This window comes from Vitis vinifera, chromosome 11, assembly GCF_030704535.1.
Source record: "Vitis vinifera cultivar Pinot Noir 40024 chromosome 11, ASM3070453v1".
Lineage (NCBI taxonomy): Eukaryota > Viridiplantae > Streptophyta > Magnoliopsida > Vitales > Vitaceae > Vitis > Vitis vinifera.
In genome coordinates this window covers 4,380,457-4,402,057 of record NC_081815.1, presented here as the reverse complement: position 1 = coordinate 4,402,057, position 21,601 = coordinate 4,380,457, and the positions used below count along the sequence as shown (strand labels likewise).

Genomic DNA, 21,601 nt, shown 5'->3' with positions numbered 1-21,601 from the left:
CTTTGATATTTTCTGAAACCAAAAATATTGTGTTGATAGTTTCTTTAGAAGTTTCACATTCAAAGTAGAAGCAACGCAAAATGAAAAAGCGTGGGCGGCAGGATTCGAACCTGCGCGGGCAGAGCCCACATGATTTCTAGTCATGCCCGATAACCACTCCGGCACGCCCACAATATGCTTGAAGTTGTGATTATTTTCTATATAATATATTCATATCATATCCAAAAAGATTTACAACTTTATTTATGGATTCTATATCTCTGCTTCCAATTTAGCCCTCATTGATTACAAAATGTAAATCGTGCATTTTGTTTATGTTTTTTTGCATTTGGCACCAGTATTATTATGTTGAAAAGAATCGTACATATTAGTTTCCCATTTTAAATTTATTGAAATAAGAAATTTTAATGTATTTGCTTTTAAAATTTTTGCTATTAAGTTTCACCCGTTAAGGTTTACGGGCAGAAAAGGCTTGCCTTTTTTTTGTTAAAAGCAGTAGACACGTGACATCTGCACAAACTCTCTCATCTTCTCCTCCTACCACCCATCAAACAGGTGCTCAAGCCATAATAAACAACCCAACATTCAAGCAAATTTTATCGAAAAGATAATCAGTTCATTGCAATTGTAAGTATGGATGGCATGAGACAGATGTCAAAAAATACCCATATGAGTTTGCTATAGATTAGGTATTTAGACCAAACTTGGGTCAAATGACCTAATTATGTACAATTAAATAAAAAATATTTAATGAGGTGGGTATGAAAATTATCCCCACCCCATTTAAAATTTTCTTTGGGAGGGGGTGGGAGATATGTGATCAGGATGATCACCCATTCCAACCCCATCCATAGCCGTAAACAACTTAAACTTAATATCTACATTAATCCAACACAATACATTAAAAAGGAAAAAGAAAGATAATAATACTTAGTGAAAGCTACAAATACGTTTGAATATAGACATGATCACATAGCATGTTCTACGGTACAAACATCCCAACCAAATTCATTATGCTATATGATAGGTCACTCATCCCAACCAAACTAGAAAAACCACAAGCTTGTTACAAACTACCCAAATCATACCCATTTAAAAAAATAAAAAATAAAAAAGACCTGCCCAAATCATCTGCCCAAGTGGCTAATCAAATTCATTTTGCGGAAGTTAGAATGATTTCTAATACCAGATTACCCAGTCCAAGACAGTGGCACATTGTATTTCAGGAAGAGCAAATACATAACCATCTTAAAGCACCAAACAACACAGCCAACAGACTTAGCATAAACACACTACTAAGATCAGTTTAAAGCATCATTCATCCTTACTTTGGCAAATATATATCCAAATATTCTCTCATATTAAATTAGGAAAACCATGGAGGATAAAATTTTTGATAAATGTCACAATGAAAGAGCTCAATTCCCTAGTGGCACAACAACTACATTAGGTCAAAGCCTCTAAAGGAGCTGCTACTTCTACTATGATCCAAGAGGCCCATCACACCGAAACGAGATTCCATATTTCTCAGATCAAGAGCTTCTCAATGGCATCCTGCATTTCATGAAAAAAAAAAAATTCAGCTGCCAGATCAAAATCACTGTAAGTAAAATTTGACAAAAAAATTTGAAAAACAGAAGATATTGACGGCAAGGTACCTTGAGTTGTTGTATTTGAGATTTCAGTTGGCTTCCCTCATTGCTAGTCACCGAACAGGCAATGACAGGCCTTGTGACTCCACATGCACGGCCAAGTGCTTGCTTTGAAGGGACAAATACATAAGGCACATTCTGCCAAATTCAAGAATCAGAACTTGTTATGAATGCATTATAATTATTCTGAACTAGCAAGGAAACAAAATTCTGAAAATATCTATAAAAATGTTTCAACAGAATCCAAAAACTAACTATATCCTAAAAATATGACTTCTCTTACTGGAAATCCATATGCAGTTCTAAGAATTTTTGTTTTCAGAAAACTTGTAAAACAAAAGAAAAAAATCAGACTCCATGTATTGCGTATGAAAGAAGAAGAAATTGGAATAGGTGCCCCACACATGCTTTATAGCTCAAATGCAGTTTTGGGCCAACAAAATAATAATTAATAGATGAAACCAGCTAGTTGAGAAAACATCTAAGACTCCCAGCTGAGGTAAACCATTCCATAAAAAATTGTATATGGACTGGAAAAGACCACACGTCCACAACTGCCCATGAAAAAAGAGGGAAAAAAAAGGAGAGGTCAGTCAGTCCTGTCACTGGAGGTTAATGTCAACCCAAAGGAAAAACTCCTTGTTGATAATAGAAACTGCATATACAAGCCCAAGGAGAAAATAACTCGGGATAATATGTTTCGTGAATTATTTGATGTGCTTCCAGCATTAACCTTTTCCACAGCATAATCCCATCAGATTTCATATGCAATCATTATTGAGAATAGGGTTAATGACCCAAAAACTAACAAAATGGCCCCTAAACAATTCACTTATCAATCAGTCATTTTTCTCCCTTCCAATTGATGATATAACTCCTGCAGACTTTGCCAAGTGTTCAGTTGACATAAATAATGAAATTATACTATGATATAATCATACATATTATGCAAATGTGCTACCCAAAACCTACTGTCACTATTTATCACACAAGAAAAAAGAACCCACAAGGAAAAAGAAAGACATCAAATGACATAACAAAATAACAAGGAAAAATCTCAATATTAAACAAAACCCACAAAAACATAGAAAGCACTGAAAGTCTAAACAGTCATCTGGGAAGATCTCTACCTAATGAAAAACACCCTAAATCATCTACCACCATCTCTTTCATCTTTCTAGAGAAGAAAGAAGCCCAACTACTGGCATTGGTCTTTCCACTACCAAATGAGCTATCTTAAAGTTAAATCATTCCATAATAACAACAACTAAGAGATGGATGAGTTTTCATCTCTCCAATATCCACCATGTTAAAGGCTAGAATATAATCATTAGAAAATTCTCTTTCAATCTTTAACCAAAAATACCAGTAGGATATTCCCCTTTGCCTCTAGGAATCTAGGTTAATATGCATTTTAAAAATTCCATCAAAAAGGCCAAAAATTTGCCTCGAGCTCTAAATGCCTGAATGTTATCATCTGATTAAGATGATGGGCATAACCACTAACGAAGTCGCCAAGAACCTGACCAAGGAAGGTATGAATGGGAAATTCATATCCCATTGCCAACCCTAGCAATTAAATTGCCCAAAACACATTATCAATTACAAACGCTTATGACTTATTCAAAGAGTACAACCAAAAATAAATCAAAAACCAAATAACAGTTCGTCACCAATACACGGTACCTTATCCTCAGCAAGCAAAGGAAGATGGAGTAGGATTTCAAGGGGCTCCGTGTCAGCAGCCATAACTACGAACTCAGAGATACCCCTATTGAGGGTTTTGGTTGCTGAAATTTCAAAGCACGTATAAATATTATGAAATAGAAAAAACAAATCGAGCTATATAAATAGAGTTATTGCAGAAAGGGACCTTCATTAGCGCCCTTTTTGAGCTGCTTGTAGTTGGCAGCTTGTTGAATGAGATCCAGAATAGTTATGGTGAGTTGCGCATCCGCAAGTGGGTATGCTTTTGGATTTACTGCTTCACCTGCACCTGTCTGAAACCAACAACATCACAACAACAACGATGATAAACCACACAAAAAAATTCCATAGAGTAGAGGATGATCACAGAGAGAGAAAGAGAGAAAGTACCATTGCTGTTGTTTTCTTGGGGGAGAAGAGGGGCTAGGGTTTTTCGTGGAACGAAGGTCACACAAAATATATGAGTAAGGGTTTATGGCCGCATCAAGCCAAATTATATATGAACCCAACTAGGGCGGGTTGATATAAACCAACCTGATCCGAATCGGATATTTGGACTTGTTTTGACTACCCGATCCGAATGGGTTTGGACAACCATTTTAATACCATATTGGGTTTGGATTAGATTTTTTCAATTGGAGTTCAGATCAAGATTGAAACAACCCGAGCTTAACCCAAATCGAATTTAAAGTTTTTATAATACTTATTTATGTTATATACTTATTCATTTTTTTTATAAAAATATAAAAATTTATTTTTACCTTTTTATTGTTATCTTAAAATTTTATCATATTTACTATTTTAAATTTCATATAAATACATAAAAAAAAAGTTTTTGAATCCTTAATCGAACTTAAAGTAGAAGTATTTGTAAATTTAAGATTCAATGTTTAGTTTTCTTATATTGTTTTTTATCCGACCAAAGGGAACTTAATGGTTCATTCTTTCTTTGATTCAACTTTGATGTCTCTTGAGCAATGTATTATTATTTTCATCTTCAATTTCCATATGTTCACGATATCTTCTCTAAAATATTATTTCCTTTTTTCATCAATCGATCGTCTTTTGTCTGATTTTCAGCTTCATATCTTTTGTTATTCACTAATCTTGGAGCAATCTTATGTGTTATAACTTTATGAATTGCATCTTGTCTATTGTGAAGATAGTTATGGTATGAAAACCATGACAATATTTTACATACAAATTTTTCTTTCATGAAAAATTATGCATGATTAAATTTGATTTTTATTGATTTGAAAAAGTAATATATAGGGTGCAGTCTCTATTATCTCCTCTTATTATTCTTTTCATAATGGTTAATTGAGGGCTTGAAAAAACTTGATCTCAAATAGTTTGAACTTAATTTGGGTTAGACTTAGATTTAATTTTGAGTTTTGTCTTGAGGATTTTGTCTTAACTTGGGCCTTGTCATGGTTTGAGCCTTGCTGTGATTTGGGTCTTCACTTGAATAATATTGAACTAAGGCCTTCAACAACTTGATCTCAAAATAACTTGAACTTAATTTGGGTTTGTCTTAAATTTAGTTTTGAGTTTTGACTTGACTTGAGCTTTGTTTTAACTTGGGCCTTGTAGTGGTTTGGACCTTGGTATGATTTGGGTCTTAACCTATGATCTCAAATAGTTTGAACTTAATTTGGGTTTGACTTAAATTTAGAGTTCATTTAGCAATGATTTCAAAACATTAGATGTTTGACAAAAATTAGGAAATACTTTTAAAATTTTGAAAAATCATTTATAGTATTGAAAAATTACTTGTAATTTTTTTTAGAAAAACACTTCATATGTGATTTTCCTTAAAACACTTTTTAAGAAAACATTTATACTAAAAACACTTTAAATAAAAATATTTTTAAATATATTCTTAATTTTGAGTTTTGATTTAACTTGAGTTTTGTCTTAACTTCGATCCTATTGTGATTTAGACTATGATATAACTTGGGCCTTCTTTTGAATAACATCGATAAAGGGTTTTCAACAATTTAACCTTGAATAATGAAAAAAAATCTTTTATAGATTTTGATTTTCAAACTTTGAAATTAAAAAAAAAAAAAATTCTACAATTTTTATTTGACAATTCGGAGAGATTAGTTAAGTCTTCTCTGAAAATTTTTAAAAAGTTTTAGGTCTCCCTTGAAGAGCTCTTCGTCTTAAAATTTTGGAATTAGTCATATTTATTGGGGATTGGAAACACCATATATTTGAGTGTTTTTCTAATTACTTAGATATATTTTCTTTAATAAAAGTTAATATTTGGGAAGATTAAAAACCATATTAATCTCAACCCTTAAAAATATTATTATTTAATTTAAAATTTTTTAAATTAATATGATTTAACAAAGATTACATGACATGGCTTGATAGTGGGCCACCCAAACACGCATTCCCATCAAACATCCAACTGCCACATGGCTGGTCTGAATAGCCAAGTCCTTCACGCACATTCCAAATCTTCATTTCCTGTTTACTCAACTGCAATTGCATTGGAAGAAGAAGCTCTCAGAGAAATGGGGTTGATAGGAGAGAGCATGGACTCCATCAAAACTCTTCAGATCAGGTCAACTCTATCTCAAGCTGCCACCCTTGGTTAGTAATACATCTCCCTTCATTATTTTTGCTTCTATCTTCAACTCTCTTTCACTCTTTTGATCTTTTTTTTTTTTTTCCTTTTTTGTTTGGAACCCAAGAATAGAAAGGAAATGAAAATAAAGTTACAATTTCAATTGGGTTGAGGTTTCAGGGCATATTAGAGCTACTTTTTCTTGCTTACTGAAGCAAAAAGAAAAAACACCCCATGAAGTTTCATCTGGTAATGCGCTTTGAGACGGGGCATTTTTGGTTGTGGACTTGCAAAAATTCTGACTTCCTCTAGCATGAAACAATTTGGGGGGACACATGTGCTTTTGCTCTGAAGATGAATGGCATTGAAAGATTCTTCTTGTTTGAATTGTATTTCAGGAATGATTGTTGCCTCTGCGCTGATGATCTGGAAAGGATTAATATGTATAACTGGTAGCAGTTCACCTGTTGTAGTTGTGCTCTCTGGAAGCATGGAACCTGGTTTCAAAAGGGTATGGTTTATTGCCACAAAACTTACTTGTTTTGTAGCATAGGGTTTATTGTGATCCAGGATCACTGCTTTCAAACTGAATTAATTAATTAAAAAGAATGAAATAATTCCCGAATTTGTGAATCCAACCCATCCCATGTTTTTACTTAAAAAGTAATTCATTTATGGCATAAATACCCTTTACCATTTCAAGTATTTACACGTAAGTTTTGAAAAAATGGGTTATTTTGACAAGAAAACATTGAAGGTATTTTTGTTAAAACAAGACCGAAAATGATGGAGGGTTAAATTTTCAAATTTGAGTTTTCAATGAACTTTTTAATTAAATAAACCTTGAAACTACTATTCCCTTTCAAACAGATAGCTCTTGTAAGTTTTGTATCTGAAGTTGTAAATAGCTTTTATTGTTCCTTGATGCACAGCTTGCTTGTAAACTACCATTTGCCTGAAAGCCCCAAAAGCTTGAGCTATTAGGTATGAGTCAACAATTTCTATGAAGCTAGCTAACCAAAAACTTAATGCCCCACTCACTTTGGTTACCTTTTGCATGTGTATAAATGAATGGGTAAGTAAACATTAAGAGGCTTGAACACAAAACCTCTAAAAGCCTAATCTAATAGGGAGTGGTTCAAACTTCTTTATTGTTTATTCAGCCAATTTGTTGATTCCACATTCAAGAGGAGGCTGCAAGAGAGGTGGGATGTTAAGTGTTAGCTGGTACATTGTTTGCCTCATTCTTTAATAACTTAAACTTTTGAGACAAGTGGTATTTTGAAATATTGAGTGATGTGTTTTTTGGATCTCTATTATGAAATTTGTTTTCACCTTCAACGCCAAAAGGGCAGGTTTTACAAGTAGTTCATTATCAAGATATATTCCAAAAGAAAGTCCAAGTTCGATGTTGGTATAATAAGACTTTACACCACAGAGTCTTGTTTTCCATAATTTGAACAGAAGTTGTTGCCAGTCCATTGCCTATGCATAAAAGGTTGAAATAAATGAAAAAAGAAACCCTTAACTGTTCTGTTGAATATTAATATTAATTCACTCTAAGTTATGATTGAATACCTAGATTTTGTGGCTGTTAATACACTGACTAATTTTATTTTGCATCTTCAACTGTGAAGTGATTATATATATATATATATGTCTGTTAGTATACAAGCTGAGAGGTGGAATTTTCTTCCTGTTTTTTGCTCCTAATAGTAAAGTTATGCCACTTCAGAAAAAATAGAAAAGCAAAAAGAAAGAAAGAAAGAAAGAAAGGTGCTGGAGTACATTCAATACATTTTATTTCCTTTGCTATATAGGTCATGCATCTAGGCCTTCAATTGCAATTTTTTTCATGTTGTATCTGTATAACTTTTATTTTCTTGCAGGGAGACATTTTATTTTTGCGAATGACCAAGGATCCCATTCGGACTGGAGAAATTGTGGTGTTTAATGTTGATGTATGTTCTTTTCTTGTTCAAATTGTCAGGTGTTTATTTTTTTTAATAAGTATCTGTTTTCATTTTGCTTTTTCTGAGACAGTAGGTTTATTTTAAACTTGGTTCGTTAAATGCATAAAATCTATACCAGTATGTACCGACTCAATTCAGCTATTATATTGGCTAAAATTATGAGGAACATCAGTGTTCCTTGCTTCCAACATAATATAGAAATGGGCATTCTAGCGGAATATCTCCTTCTGAGATAAAGGACTTTCCTGGTGAAAGGTATGGCTTTTGAGCAAGTCTGTGCATCTTCTGAGAAGTGCTTAAATGGAATAGACTCTTTTGCATATCTTTTGCCAAAAACAGACCTATTAAAAAATATTATTGCCAAATACAAGTTCTATTTTCATTAATAAGAGTTATAGAGCAATCCAAGTATTTCGAAAAGATAACAGCTTCTTGAAAATTCAACTGGCCATATAACAACCTATTCATAATTTGAACTTCATTAATGGGTCTGCGATCAAGGATATATTTTGTGACTGTATCTACATAAATCGTCTGACTTCAAGTAGACTTGAACTCTTTTTTCCTTTTCAACACCTCTGAAACTCTTGCTCTCTATAATTGTAGCATGCTCTAATTCTAGGGCTGAAAATTTCATGGATGACTTGATAAAAGTGAAGGAATTCCATTTTAAAACATTTTCTTTCTGGATTTTGATAGTTATGTTGTTGATGAAATTCTCCTATGTCTTCTGTATAAAATAGATGGATCTGTAGTCTTTCTTACATTTAGGCATTCAGTGATCATTCTCGATATGGGCCTATTTATACTGAACATGTTTGCCTCTGTAATCTCTCTTGCTAATACATATTTCTTTCGATTTCCAGGGAAAAGATATTCCGATTGTCCATCGAGTAATTGAGGTATGCATCTTTAGAACTATTTCCTTCTTCTGCCTGTTTGTTCCTGCTAGTGGAACCAATTAATTATTTCTCAACCCATTAATTAATTAATTTCCTGTTTGATTCGGGGAGGTGGAGGTGGGGGGTGTGTTGTGGTGGTGTTGGGTAAGTGTGGGGTTGTTGGCATGTGATGAATGCCATACTGTTTGTTTAGATAAACCGTGTACTAATGGATAAAGGTGGAGTAACGCAGGTAAGAATGCTGTAGGTTACACTTCTTAACTTTTCCCAGCCATAATTGTTCCCTTTAATCAGAAGCTCTGGGCTCAAATATGGCATAAAGGTTCTTTGAAGTATTTGAAGTCTGTCAGTACTTTCCCCCTTTCCTTTGAGTGGTTTACAGTGCATTATGTTGGCATCAGCATATAACATCTCACCCATGGGAAGCTAACCATTTAGCCAGAAAACAGGAAGGGCCTTAAATCAAATCACAAAATTCTGCTTTGTAGGGTAGCTAGAGGTGGTTTCTAAAATCTCTTGCAATTTAAAACTTCATGTATTGTGCCAATTTATTGTGATGATGCTGACTAGAAATGGAAGATCAACCTATCGATCACAATAGTCATTGAATTTTTAAGTCATGGAATCCATATTGCTGAAACTGATTAGAATGAAGCATTTAAGAAGAAGACATATTAGGGAAATGGTGTAAATCATTTGTAAGAACCTATGTTGCATAGGTTTAGGCATGAGTGTGGTATGTGGGTGTGTGTCTAGGTGTTTGATCCTTCACAACTCAAATTTTGGGATATTGGGACTCGACTAAAAAGGATCCAAAAAATGGGCATGGGTACTGGGATATGACATAATAAAAGAGAAATTAGTTAAAAATAAATTAGAAGTTAATAAATGCTTTTTAAAAGCTCCCATCTTTTCCCTCTAATACGTTTTTTCTTCCTTTTATCACTAAATATTCTTACAAAAATTCACTTTTCAGCTAACCCTTCTTTTTCTTTAATATGATTATTACTTAAAAAGTTGAAAGAATAAAAGGATATTATTAAAAAAATCAAACAGCCACACTCAAAGTAAAATAGAAGTGTCCAACAAGGATCCCACACCAACACCCATTTCATATTGTGTCGACACAGTTACATTGAGTGAAATTGAAGGATCCGGGTATCATAGGTCAAAACGAATATCATACATCAATAATTAGCTATCTACATCTTGAGTTTTTACCTATTTCAGTTATCCCATTAAAGAATAACTAACCAGCTAGATTCTTATTCTTGCTTTAATTTCACATATGGGATTTATTGCAAGAAAGAACATCTATGGAGCCTGGATTGGCTATGGTGCAAGAGACTGGCATAACCTGACTGTCTGACCCAACCTCTGGACCAGTTTGACACTTGATATAAACCTGTATGGATGGGCTGTGCTGAGATCCTTTTGTGTGTCTAGGTTTTAGGCCAATTTACAATATATGATAACATGATTGGCCGATTTTTTGGGCTGGAACACGAGTGATCTAAAGCCTAGCCTGATCCAAACCAAACTAAAAAAAATCCAAGCTTTGATTGAGAGATATGAATCTTAATTAAGGTTGGGTTGTGTTTGGGTTCAGGCTTCAGTTTCACTAACCAAAGCTCAACCCTAAATCTGACATGACATAAATTTCATCGTTTTGTATATGCTTTTGGTTACATAACTATACTTTTGGATGTTATATATTAATGTTTTTGTTAAAGATAATTAAAAAAAAAAATTGAAGTTGTGATAATTTGTTTATTAATTTTCATATTTTTGTTTGTGGTAATTCTACATTGCCTTCACTTTTATTGCATTTAATACGTGAATTAGAAAATCTAGGCAGATAAAGTAAAATATTAAGAGGAAAATGGGACAACTATTTTTGTAATTGTTAACATAATATTAAACCTTAGTATGTTGATATCAATTCTTTTCATTATATGAAATCATCATTATATAAATTCCATATTTGTTTCAAGTGTATATGTTTTTTTTTTTTTTTAAATGGGTGAAAAGGTGAATATTATAAAAGAGGAACACCAAAAGAGCATCCCAAAGTACATAGGAAGTATACAAAAAATGTCTAAAGGCGCCACAAAAAACAAAGAGGGGCAATAAAAAAAACAACCCTCCTCAACCCGAACCTAACCAGTCCACAAAGTCTACAATGGAAATAGGACTAGGAACTATAAACAACTTACACCACACCTACAGATTAAAGAGGAAAGAAAATTTAAGCCCTTGAACCAACCTCCCCTCATTTTCAAATGTCCTATGGTTTATTTCCTTTTGAATTGTTCAAAATAGGCGTAAAGGAGCAGTCCACCATGTCTTTTTCCTTTTTTTATCCACAAAATAGCCTTGTCATCCTAGAGTGTCTCTTTAACCAAAGAGGTGAGCACCCACTACATGCCAAACAGAGAAACCAAAAGTTGCCATAAGACCCTTGTTTGGTCATAGCCGATGAGGGGAGCACCCACGACATGCCAAACAAAGAGAATAGAAGATGTTATAAAACCCTTGTCCTATCATAGTGAATGAGAATGTGATCAACAAATTCTTCCTATGCAAGGCAAAGGAAGCATCCATTTTTCAAAGACCAACCTCTCCTTTGCATGTGATCCAAAATTAAAACCTTATTCCAAATAGCCTCCCAAGCAAAGATACCCATCTTAAACGACACCAAGAGTTCCAAATCACACCTGTTGGAAAAACGCCTTGTTTTCCTATCTCCAATGCCTTGCAAAGGATCTTAACAAAAAATATCTCATCCTTTGAATCTATCTACATAACTTTATCGTCTATATCCTTACACACCCTCCTCCCTTGCGATCCAAGAAGGAAATGCTCCACAATTTCCACCTCCCAATCGTTGAGCCGCCTAGAGAAGCAAGGAGCCCAACAACCCTCGTCTGATGATGGCTATAGCAAATGAGGAAGGAAAAGAAATGCGCAATGGTTCATCACCACACCATTTGTCCTTTCAAAACCTCACCCTCCTCCCATTCCCCATAAAAAAGACAACTTTACAACTCAAAATGTCTCAATCCTTCTTGATGGCTTTCCATAACCCTACCTTTTTCCCTTTCCTCACCCTGTGGGAGTGTCACACTCCTTCTTCCTTATATTTTATACTAATGACTTGCCTCCAAAAAGCTCCTTTCCCCTCAGCAAAACGCCAACTTCATTTGCATTGTAGGACTATGTTGAGCATTCACAAATTCTTGACCCTAAACCACATTTTTTATTGTTTGAACATATGATAGACCACCTTGCCAAATATGGTTTATGCTTAAGAGCCCCTTCTTCCCAAAGAAAATCTCTTTGAATTTGTCCCAACCTTAGCTTGACTAGTTTTGGAATATAAAACAAGGACATAAAATAAATAGGCATGCTAGAGAGAGTGTTATGTATTAGGGTAAGTCTTCCTCCCTTAGCGATATATTGTCTTTTCCAAACAGCTAGTTTTTTTTGCGAAACTTCTCCTCTACGTCATCCCAAACTATCACAAACTTAAACGAAGCACCCAAAGGAAGGCTCAAGTAAGTAGAAGGAAGCACCCTAACCTTGCAACCAAACTCTTGAGCCAACTCCTCTACATTCTCCACCTTTCCTATTGGAATTAGTTGTCTCTTGTCCAAGTTAACACTCAACCCTCATATAGCCTCAAACCACATAAATACCTAACTTAAGTAAGTCATCTGATCTAGAGAAGGCTCACAGAATACTAAAGTGTCATCCACTAATAGCAAATAAGAAACTTCTATCCCCTTTCTCTCTTTGCCTCTCACCTACCACCCTAACAAGAAACCTCCAACCTTAGCCTTTTCGAGCAAATAACTGAGCGCCTCCATAACAATCACAAAAAGGTAAGGTGAGGGGGGTCCCTTTGCATCAACCCTTAGGAGCTTTGAAAAAAGCCTGACAAAGAGTCGTTGACAAAAATAGAGAAGCTCACTATGGAAATGCACCAACTAATCTAATTGATCCATTTATCTCCAAAACACATCTTTTTTAACATCATGAATAAGAAGTTCCAATTGGCATAATCGTAAGCCTTCTTTATATCAAACTTACAAATTAGACCACAAACATTACTTTTCATAAGTGAATCAATGGCTTCATTAGTGATCAGAGAAGCATCCAAACTTTCCTTCTCTCCACAAAAGCATTTTGGGAAAGAGACACTACCTTCCCCACAACCTTCTTGAGCCCATTAGCTAACACTTTAGCTAACTTGTAAAGGCTACCCACCATGCTTATAGGCCTAAAGTCCTTAAGGTCTTCAACAGCCCCTTTCTTAGGAATTAACATTGGAAAATAAGCATTCATAGACTTTACGAATCTTTCGTGCTCAAGAAAATCCCTAAAAAATCTCATTAACTCATCCTTAAAAAAATCCCAACTGAACTACCAAAACACCATAGGAAAACTATCAGGGCTTGGAGCTTTGTCCCCACTAAGAATCGAGAGAGCACTGAACACCTCTTCATCAAAGAACGGAGCCTCTAGCATAGTTGCATCATCGCCTCCTAAAGCATCAATGGTTAGCCCATTGCAACTGGGTCTCCACTCCCAAATTTCAGACAAAAGAAAATGAAAATCCGGAGCCACCCCAAATTTAATCTATCTCTCTCTCCTTTACTACCCAAGTCTCAATAATTTTAATCTTAACCAGGGAATTCCTTCTCCTATGGGCACTAACCATTTTGTAGAAAAACTGGTATTTCTGTCAAGTCTATATGTTATTATCTTAAATATTTTAACATATTTTTATGGGGCTTATTTCTTGGTATGCTTAGTTAATTGACATGGAATTAATATATAATTGGATGTGAAAAGATAACTTTTTTTTTTTTTCAAAAAAAAAATCAATTTTTATCCAACACAAGCACCTAAATCCAACCAAATCAAGCTTGGATTGAAAGTCATTAAATCAAGTTGAGGTTTGGTTGGCCTTGGGCTAATTTCCAACCAGATCAACTCATCTAAGTTGCAACCCTAATTTCTCAAAAAGTTTGCATAGGGAAATTGTTAGTTAAACGCCATCCCCTCTTCGTAAGCTAATGTTTCAGAAATTTCTCCTACACTACCTTCTAGACCAAAGAAATCCACAATTAAAAGAGTCTTTTGAATCCCACACCTCCTATGAAGGACAACCTATAGAAGGATTTAATCCCTGGTTTTTCCAATAAAGGGGGTTAACAGTGGGTTTTCTCATGCCTCTTCTTGTTCTCTTTCTGGGTTGGGAGACTGTCAGTAGAATTCGGGAGTCGGGGAATTCAGAATGGAGTCAGAGCCTAAGCAGGCTTCATGTGATGGTGGTCCTTTGTGAATGATCCTTAAGGATGGGCACTCTATAGAATTTTCAAAAAATGCTCTAATCCTTAGGGAACAAAGGTTGATGTGGGCATACTTACGGAAGCTTACTCAGGAGAAGCACTGTTAAATGCTTCCAATTCTTTGGTGGAAGTTTATGATGCACCACTGGCAATGGTGAAGGGAACGGGGAAACTGATAAACGGCCTTCTCTCTGGGTAAAAAAAATATATCTATAGTTCTGTATGAATGCGGGGGTCTCTGTGGAAGGCCATGAAAATGATATTCTTAGAGTCCTAATGGAGATTGAGGCAAGAAAGGGTCCCAACAGTTCAATTACATTGAAGAAGAGGGGAGTGAAAAACAGTTTTAAGGAAGGATAGGGAACTCAGTAAACATTTTAGCTCTGTTAATCATAATGGAACCTGTAGGGAAGGAAGCTGAGAGTGCAGCTGAAGGTTGCTCTTTGGAAGATATCTCTAAATGAAGTTGCGGTCTCTCTTGGAATGTGGAAGGCATGCATGATCTGGATAAGAGGAAAGTAATCAAATCTTCATACAGGCTAAGAAACTGGACTTGGTTTGTTTACAGGAAACTAGGATCAGTTTGACCATTGGGTTAGTTAGAAGTTTGGGGGTAGGTCGGAGATTAGAATGGTCTCTTGATCCTAGGGGGTTAGCAGGAGGGATTTTGCTGATGTGGAATTCTAAAGCATTGGATTGCTTGGAAATGGACGTGGGATGTGTTCTCTATCTTGTCAATTTAATAATTGCACAGATGGTATCATTTGGGTGCCTATAGGGACCTATGGTCCACTAAGAGGGAAGGAGAGGAGAGATGTGGGAGGAATTGGTCTCAATCAAAGGGCTGTGAGAAGAACCTTGGTGTTTAGGTGGGGATTTTAATTTGATTTGCTATCTTGTTGAAAAAAGAAACTGAAAATAGTTGCCATTCACTATGAGGGAATTCTCTGAGCTTCTATTGGAGTTTGAGTTGGTGGATCCTCCTCTAGTAGAGGGTGGTTACACTTAGAGTGGAAAGTAGTATAGCCTCTCAAAGGCCAATGTGGGTCATTTTCTGTTCTCTGGTGATTGGGAGGAGCATTTTTCTTTTGTTTCTCAGTAGATACTGCCAAGGAAAATGTCAGATCTTTTCCCATTTTTCTTGATTGTGGAGGCCTTAGAAAAGGAAAGTCTCCTTTTAGATTTAAAAACATATGGTTTGAAGTGGAGGGATTTGGGAATCTAGTCAAGTCTTGGTGACAGAATGATGAGGTAAAAGGCCTAGAGCAAAGTAGGGGGTCTTTATCAGTGGTTTTAAGGTAAGAAGTAGAGGGGGAGAAGGCATAGAAATCTCTGCTTTATTGTTTGCAGACTACACTTACACTTTTCTATGAGCCTAATGTGGAGTAATTGAGATAGTGAAAATGGGTGCAGATCTCTTTTGAGCTTGTATCATAATTGAAAATTAATTTGCAGAAGAGTGGGATTAATTCCTGTTGCTGCATTGGAGAAGATGGATAGATTGGCATCCTTTTCTAGTTGTAGGTTTTGGGAGCCTCCAATGTGGCACTTATAGAGGAGAGGTTTAAAAGGAGACAATCCAATTGGAAGAAGTAACGGTTGTCCAGGGAAGGAAGATTGACCCTCACAAAGAGCACCTGTGTATTTCATGCCCAGGAAAGTGAGAATAGGGTTAGAAAAGATTATGAGACATTTTTTTGTTGGGAGTCATTCAGAGGGGAGGAAAACGCATCTAGTGAATTGGATGACCATTTCTAAGGAAGATAAGTTTGAAGGATTGGGAATCAGAAAGTTAGATGTTCTTAAAAGCACTTTTGCAAATGGCTTTGAAGATATGTGCATGAGTGTGACAGTGAGTAGAGAAAGATAATCCAATGCAAGTTTGGAGAGTTCAATAGGGGTTGGTGCATGCTAGAGATGAAATAGCCATTGGGATGGGCCTATGGAAGGATATTAGGAGAGAATGGGAAGAGTTTAGCCTAAGAACTATTATTTTGGTTAGGAATGAATTGAGAGCCAAATTCTGGTTGGACAAATAGGTGGCAAGTGCTCTTTAAAAGAGGCTTTTCATAGGCTATTCAGGCTAGCCTCTACTAGGAATGCAAGGATAGGAGACTTGTGGAAGATAGGAGAGAGTGAAGGAAAATAATCCCTTCATTTCAGAAGAAATTTTCAGGATTGGAGATGAGAGAGGTGGACCAGTTTTTAGAGCTCATTGCTGATGCCAGACCACAAGCAATAGGGGAGGACAATTTATTATGGAAGAAGGAAAAGAAAGAAAGATTTCAAGTGAAACTTTCTATGACTCATGTGTTGAGAATTAGAGCTATTCCTTCCCCCCCAAAAAAAAACTCCTGCATTACTTGTGTTGTGCCACTTTGCAGACCTGTTTATTCCTTGGGAAATGGTGTATAGGAAAGGATGGACAATGGTGAATAGACTCAATATTTGCAAAGTTGGTAAAGAATCTGCAAATCACATCCTAATCCATCATGATAGAACAAGTTGTGGTCTATGTCATTAGCATTTTTTTTTTCTCTTTTTTTGTTGCAGTGGGTTTTTCCAAATTCAGTGAAAGATCTATTGGGTTGGAAAGTGTCAGTGTTGGAAGGTTTGGCAAATGACTCCCCTTTAATTGTTTTGGTGCATGTGGAGAACTATAATGATTGGATCTTCAATGAGGAAGAGCTTCCTGATCAAAATAGGAGAAGAACCCTGTTAAGTCCCTCCTGGAGTGGTCTAAAGTCCCATTGGGATTGAGGAACTGACACTCATAGATTTCTTAGATAGCCTAAATTGTGGACAGTTGGTGTCTAGTTTGCTGTTTTGTGTGGGTGATTCAGTTTCCATTCCTCTTCTTTTGGCATATCTGGTGGACCCCCTGTGTACAATTTCTTGTCCTCGGTGTAACTCCACTCCAAACAATCCTCAGTGGGTCTAGACACCTCCACCGACATTGGATTGAATCCTCTGTGGGAGAATAACCACATTCTCCAACTCCCAATCATGAATGCTCCTATTAGAAAAAGGACTCCACTGACCCCTACCACCTTGCAAACTCCAAATATCAGCTACCGTAGCATCCCTGTACAAAGAAATGCTGAGCAAAGAGGGGCAGGAATCTACTGGTGGTGAAACACTACACCAAACACCAAACCAAATACTTAATTAATAGCTAATAGAATATGTATTAAGTCTTGATATAATATCATTTTTGTGGAATCAGCTTTATGGGGCTGACCTTGTTCAAAATAATTCTTTTTAGGGCTGTGCTGATGCTGTCTTATGTTTGAGGTCAGTCTTGTCTGACCTTAGGCCAGCATTCTGATCACTAGTTCAAAGTGTGGTAAGGCCCATGTACACCCATACTTTTTTTTTCATTCGACTACCAGTGCCAGAGGTGTTGAAAGAACTCTAGCTAAATAAACTATGGAGTGGAAATGATGAGTTCATATTCCTCTGTGGGGCATGGGACATATAAATGGTAAGTAAAAGCCAGGTTCATCTAGGTTTTAGGTCATCTCTCTTTCGAGCTCAATTCAACAGACCTTAATATCAGCTATTAAGAGTTGGCTACATGAAACACTTGCAGTATGAACTCTATTAAGATCCATATGTATCATCCATTAACTACAGGTTTTACAGACCATTATCCCTTTTTCCTCTCTGTTGGTTTATTGTGGAGGCTGAATATTACTTCGTATTATGGAATTTGCAACTTTGTTTAGAATGATATAGAGGTTGTTATCCTCCTATATTGTTTTCAAAAATATATTTCTACAGTCCATTGGGGGTTGTTGATCTAGGGTGAGAAATGTAGAGTTGGGAACAGGATTGCCTTTTAGGAGGATGACGTGGGCAGGGATTGGTTGCATCTTATGTTCTTTACTTTTATTCTTGATTCAGGAGGGGTTTGTGGTTCCATTTTCCCCCTTTTGGGTTAGCAAGGCCTCTTAGATAGGCTCTCTACCTTGGTCTCTCACCCCCTCCCCTTCCTCCAAAAACAAAAAAACAAAACAAGAGAAAGAGAGAAAACATGCTTCATTATTCATTCTCCACGTTTTTTTAGGGGTTTGGATTCTTAGGTTCTCTCTTGGTGCTCTTAATGGGGTCACAGATGTTGTGGACTAGTTGGAAGGTTAAAATGCATTGCTAGAATGTCATCCCTTTTAAAGTTATATGCCTTTTGCTATCTTATGATCCTTATGAAAGGAGTGGATGTAAATTCATTCTAGATAGATGGAATTGGAATGAGGTGGATGGAAGATATAATAACCAATATTCTTCCTGGATATTACTTTAAAGAATTTGGAATTGGAATGGGGTGGACAGAAGAGATAATAACCAATATTCTTTCTGGATATTACTTTAAAGAGCTTCCAGGTGTGTTTGACATTTTTGTTCATACAATTTAGTACGCTACTCTGTATTATTCTTTCTCATGAAGTTGTCTAAATTACAAATATAGTCAAAGCTTTTTTTGTTATAACATTTCTTATATTCTTTCTAGGTCATCCTTCTAATTTCTATAGTTTAATGTTTCCATGGCATCATTAATTAGCAACACTCTATTAATGAGAATGAAAAAGCAATGCAGGAAGAAGAGGCTCAACTAAGCTGGGGTACCAAAAATGGGCTGGGCTAGGGAAGTCATTCTCCTTTATATAGCTGAGTTTGCTTCAAAGTTCAGTGTCTCATGTCTTATTCAGCATGAAGCCTTTCTAAATAACTGATGCTCTTCTAAGTTGAGCTTCTTCTGTCTTGAAATCAATTTTTTATAAGAATCTCCTACCTTGAAATCTCAATGTGAATCTTCGCACTGTGATAAAATTTAAGTTTCATTTAATTTTTGCTGCCACTATTGGATGTTGTTTACTATTAGCAGCAAATTTGTGCTTCAGTTGTCTTCTACTCTTTCATAGGTTCATGAGCGGCAAGATAATGGAGAAGTTGATGTCCTAACCAAAGGTGATAAATTCAATACAACTGTATAGACAATTTTTTAACTGACAAAAATGTCAAGATAAAATCTTCTGCCTGATTAAAACCTTTCTCTAAACTATGACAGGCATAAAATTTTCTATGAAAACAAAAATAATGATGAGATTATCTGAAGGCCATTATGGGTTTGCATAAAATTCTTAAGTACATTTTCTTGTTAAGTTCAAACAATTTCCAAGTATTTAAATTGCTTTAGCAGGTTCTGAAAAGTTTTTTCATATTAGGGTTCCTTAATATTTCAAGTAATCACAATGTGCTCCATTACTTGTTAGACTGGTTTTCTTCATCTTTTCATTGTCTTATTTGTATCAGGAGATCACAATCCTAAAGATGACAGGTTTTTGTACCCTTATGGTCAACTTTGGCTGCAAAGACACCATATCATGGGGAGAGCTGTTGGGTAATTGCTGTCTAGAAAACAGGATTTTTTCAAATATTTTCATGATGAATGATCAGAATGGTTATTATTATTATTATTAAGGGTGTGCACCCTAAGTACAAAGGTATACCAAAGGCACCAATAGGTGGAGAGGAGACAAACAAATCCAACAGACGGGTTAATAAGGTTGAAGAGGCTGACGAGACCAATGGAAAATGGTGCAAATGAAGAAAATTTTCAGTGAAAAACCTGATCCTCCATTCCTTCAAAAATCTTCCATTACCTTCCTTCCAAATTGTCCAAAAGGGGCACAAAGGAGTTGTTTCCATGCTCTTCCTCGATTCTTCCTGACAAAACTTCCATGTCATCCCAATAACTACTCTTTCACCGAAGAAGGAACCCCCAAGAGATGTTAAAAGGGAAAATAGAGGATGCCACAGCATCCTAGCTGTCCCACAATGCAAAATCAGAGGGTTAATTAATTCTTTTGCACTTTTTCACATATAGCAATGATCCACAGAATCTATCCTATTCTTTGAGTTTGATCTAAGGTCAGAATTGATTCCTCTGCTTTTTTGAGTCGATCCAAAATCAGAATCCTCCCATAACAAAAAAAAGAAAAAAAAAAAAGGCTTCCTTCAGACGAGGCCAAAAGCCTTACACTTCTTTTGAGGGGAAAGCCACCCCTCCAACTAACTCCAATTTGGAATAGGACCATTTTACTGAAAAGTAAGTTCCATGAAATTGCATGTGGCATATCAGCAGATAAGTTAAATATGAGACACTTCATGGTGTAGTTGGATTCCATACTTCGGGCATAATCTACTTATAGTTGTTTTCTCCTTAATGAAATGTGTGGACATGGAGGCATTTTGAAAATGTTTTCCTGTTAGGCTTGTCAGTCGTAAAATGAATCTTTTCTTGTTCTCACAATACCCAATCCTAGCCTAGTTGGAGTTGTGGATGTCTTAATTCTTTATATTCTCACTGATGCTTGTTTCAGTAGACTAAATGTCCCAAAAGAATGGAGACAGTTTTATGTCCATGATCATTTTATTGAATATTGTATGCAGATTTTTACCTCATGTTGGTTGGGTGACAATAATCATGACTGAAAAGCCTGTTGTCAAGGTTTGGTCTCTCTTGCTCTCTCCCTCTCTGGAGGACTGATTTCAGAAAAGTTAGATCATCAGAAGCTTGAATATTAATTATTAATACTTCTGGTTACGGGTGTTCTTCTTGCAGTATATTCTTATAGGTGTTATGGCATTGCTTTTCATTACTTCAAAGGAATAGATATACGCTCACCAGAAAATAGTAAACCATACGTTCTCCAGACATACTCATTTGTCAACTGGACCACACGGCTAAATAACACATGACAGCATCTTTGGCTGCAATCCAATTTGATGGACACCTCCCTTGTTACATTGTTACAACAAATGCAATTCCTCATACTTCTAGCAGTCTTTGTTGGGACGATGCTATTCTCATTCTTAATCCTCCCACCATCATGTGGACTTCAAATTTGTAGCGTTGAATGGTAACAACTACACTTGTTCAGCTGGTTCCTACTCCATTAGTGCTTAAATTCGGAAAATTAACTCAGAATGTGAATTTCCATTATTAGAAGTAGGAGGATCAACAAAACACACGAACACCAAGAAAAAAAGGCACCCAACATTGAATAGTCTGTAGCAACTCTTGTAGGTGTCAGGCTGTCACCCTAATAGCTTCAAAATATAGGCAATGCGGACAGGTAATAAAGCAAAATTACGGACAACCAAACAATCATGTATGACCTCTTCAACTGTTAAAAGTGTACAAGGCAACAAGAACATAATAAATCCTAGGACCTCGGGACACCCTCTACAAACTTAAGACTTCGTATGATGCCTAGTTCCTTAGTTATTTTCCCTTTTCATTTCTGATCATTCTTTTTCAATCATAAGACTACAAACATTTTTTCCCATTAAAGCTCATCTCCAGGGCATCAAAGCTACTGACAAGAAGATAAAAAATGGAATTCTCACTTGCTTAGACCAAAATTTG

The 21,601-nt window shown here is 35.8% G+C and overlaps 2 protein-coding genes and 1 non-coding gene across 4 annotated transcripts; 1 reads left to right on the top strand and 2 right to left on the bottom strand.

The window, feature by feature from the left end:
- Window positions 1–89: 89 nt before the first annotated feature.
- On the bottom strand, window positions 90–171 carry TRNAS-AGA (transfer RNA serine (anticodon AGA)). Its single transcript has one exon. It is a non-coding gene; the product is annotated as a tRNA-Ser (tRNA).
- Window positions 172–1,301: 1,130 nt separating this feature from the next.
- On the bottom strand, window positions 1,302–3,875 carry LOC100252442 (uncharacterized). 2 transcript variants are annotated; one of them, XM_002285097.4, is made up of 5 exons: window positions 3,750–3,875; window positions 3,526–3,652; window positions 3,339–3,442; window positions 1,659–1,790; window positions 1,302–1,554 (listed from the first exon to the last, which is right to left on the bottom strand). In XM_002285097.4, exons 1-5 carry the CDS (start codon window positions 3,750–3,752, stop codon window positions 1,528–1,530), a joined length of 393 nt encoding a protein of 130 aa, XP_002285133.1. In that variant the 5' UTR covers window positions 3,753–3,875; the 3' UTR covers window positions 1,302–1,527. The 2 variants fall into 2 exon arrangements, with proteins under 2 accessions (XP_002285133.1, XP_059596672.1); XM_059740689.1 differs by having other exon boundaries at window positions 1,302–1,790; window positions 3,750–3,866.
- Window positions 3,876–5,757: 1,882 nt separating this feature from the next.
- LOC100257568 (uncharacterized) lies at window positions 5,758–21,153 on the top strand. The gene is made up of 8 exons (XM_002285095.4): window positions 5,758–5,963; window positions 6,336–6,448; window positions 7,827–7,898; window positions 8,777–8,812; window positions 19,092–19,137; window positions 19,483–19,570; window positions 20,623–20,680; window positions 20,795–21,153. Exons 1-8 carry the CDS (start codon window positions 5,786–5,788, stop codon window positions 20,843–20,845), a joined length of 642 nt encoding a protein of 213 aa, XP_002285131.2. The 5' UTR covers window positions 5,758–5,785; the 3' UTR covers window positions 20,846–21,153.
- The last annotated feature ends 448 nt before the right edge of the window (window positions 21,154–21,601 follow it).

Excerpts from the sequence above, each read along its gene's own strand:
- LOC100252442 (XM_059740689.1), bottom strand. Across the intron at positions 3,443-3,525 it reads CAAAAAGGGCGCTAATGAAG|CAACCAAAACCCTCAATAGG; the intron begins GTCCCTTTCTGC and ends TTGAAATTTCAG. Across the intron at positions 1,791-3,338 it reads CTTTGCTTGCTGAGGATAAG|AATGTGCCTTATGTATTTGT; the intron begins GTACCGTGTATT and ends TGAATTTGGCAG.
- LOC100257568 (XM_002285095.4), top strand. The coding sequence starts at position 5,786 with ATGGCTGGTCTGAATAGCCAAGTCCTTCACGCACATTCCAAATCTTCA. Across the intron at positions 6,449-7,826 it reads TGGAACCTGGTTTCAAAAGG|GGAGACATTTTATTTTTGCG; the intron begins GTATGGTTTATT and ends ATTTTCTTGCAG. Across the intron at positions 8,813-19,091 it reads TTGTCCATCGAGTAATTGAG|GTTCATGAGCGGCAAGATAA; the intron begins GTATGCATCTTT and ends ACTCTTTCATAG.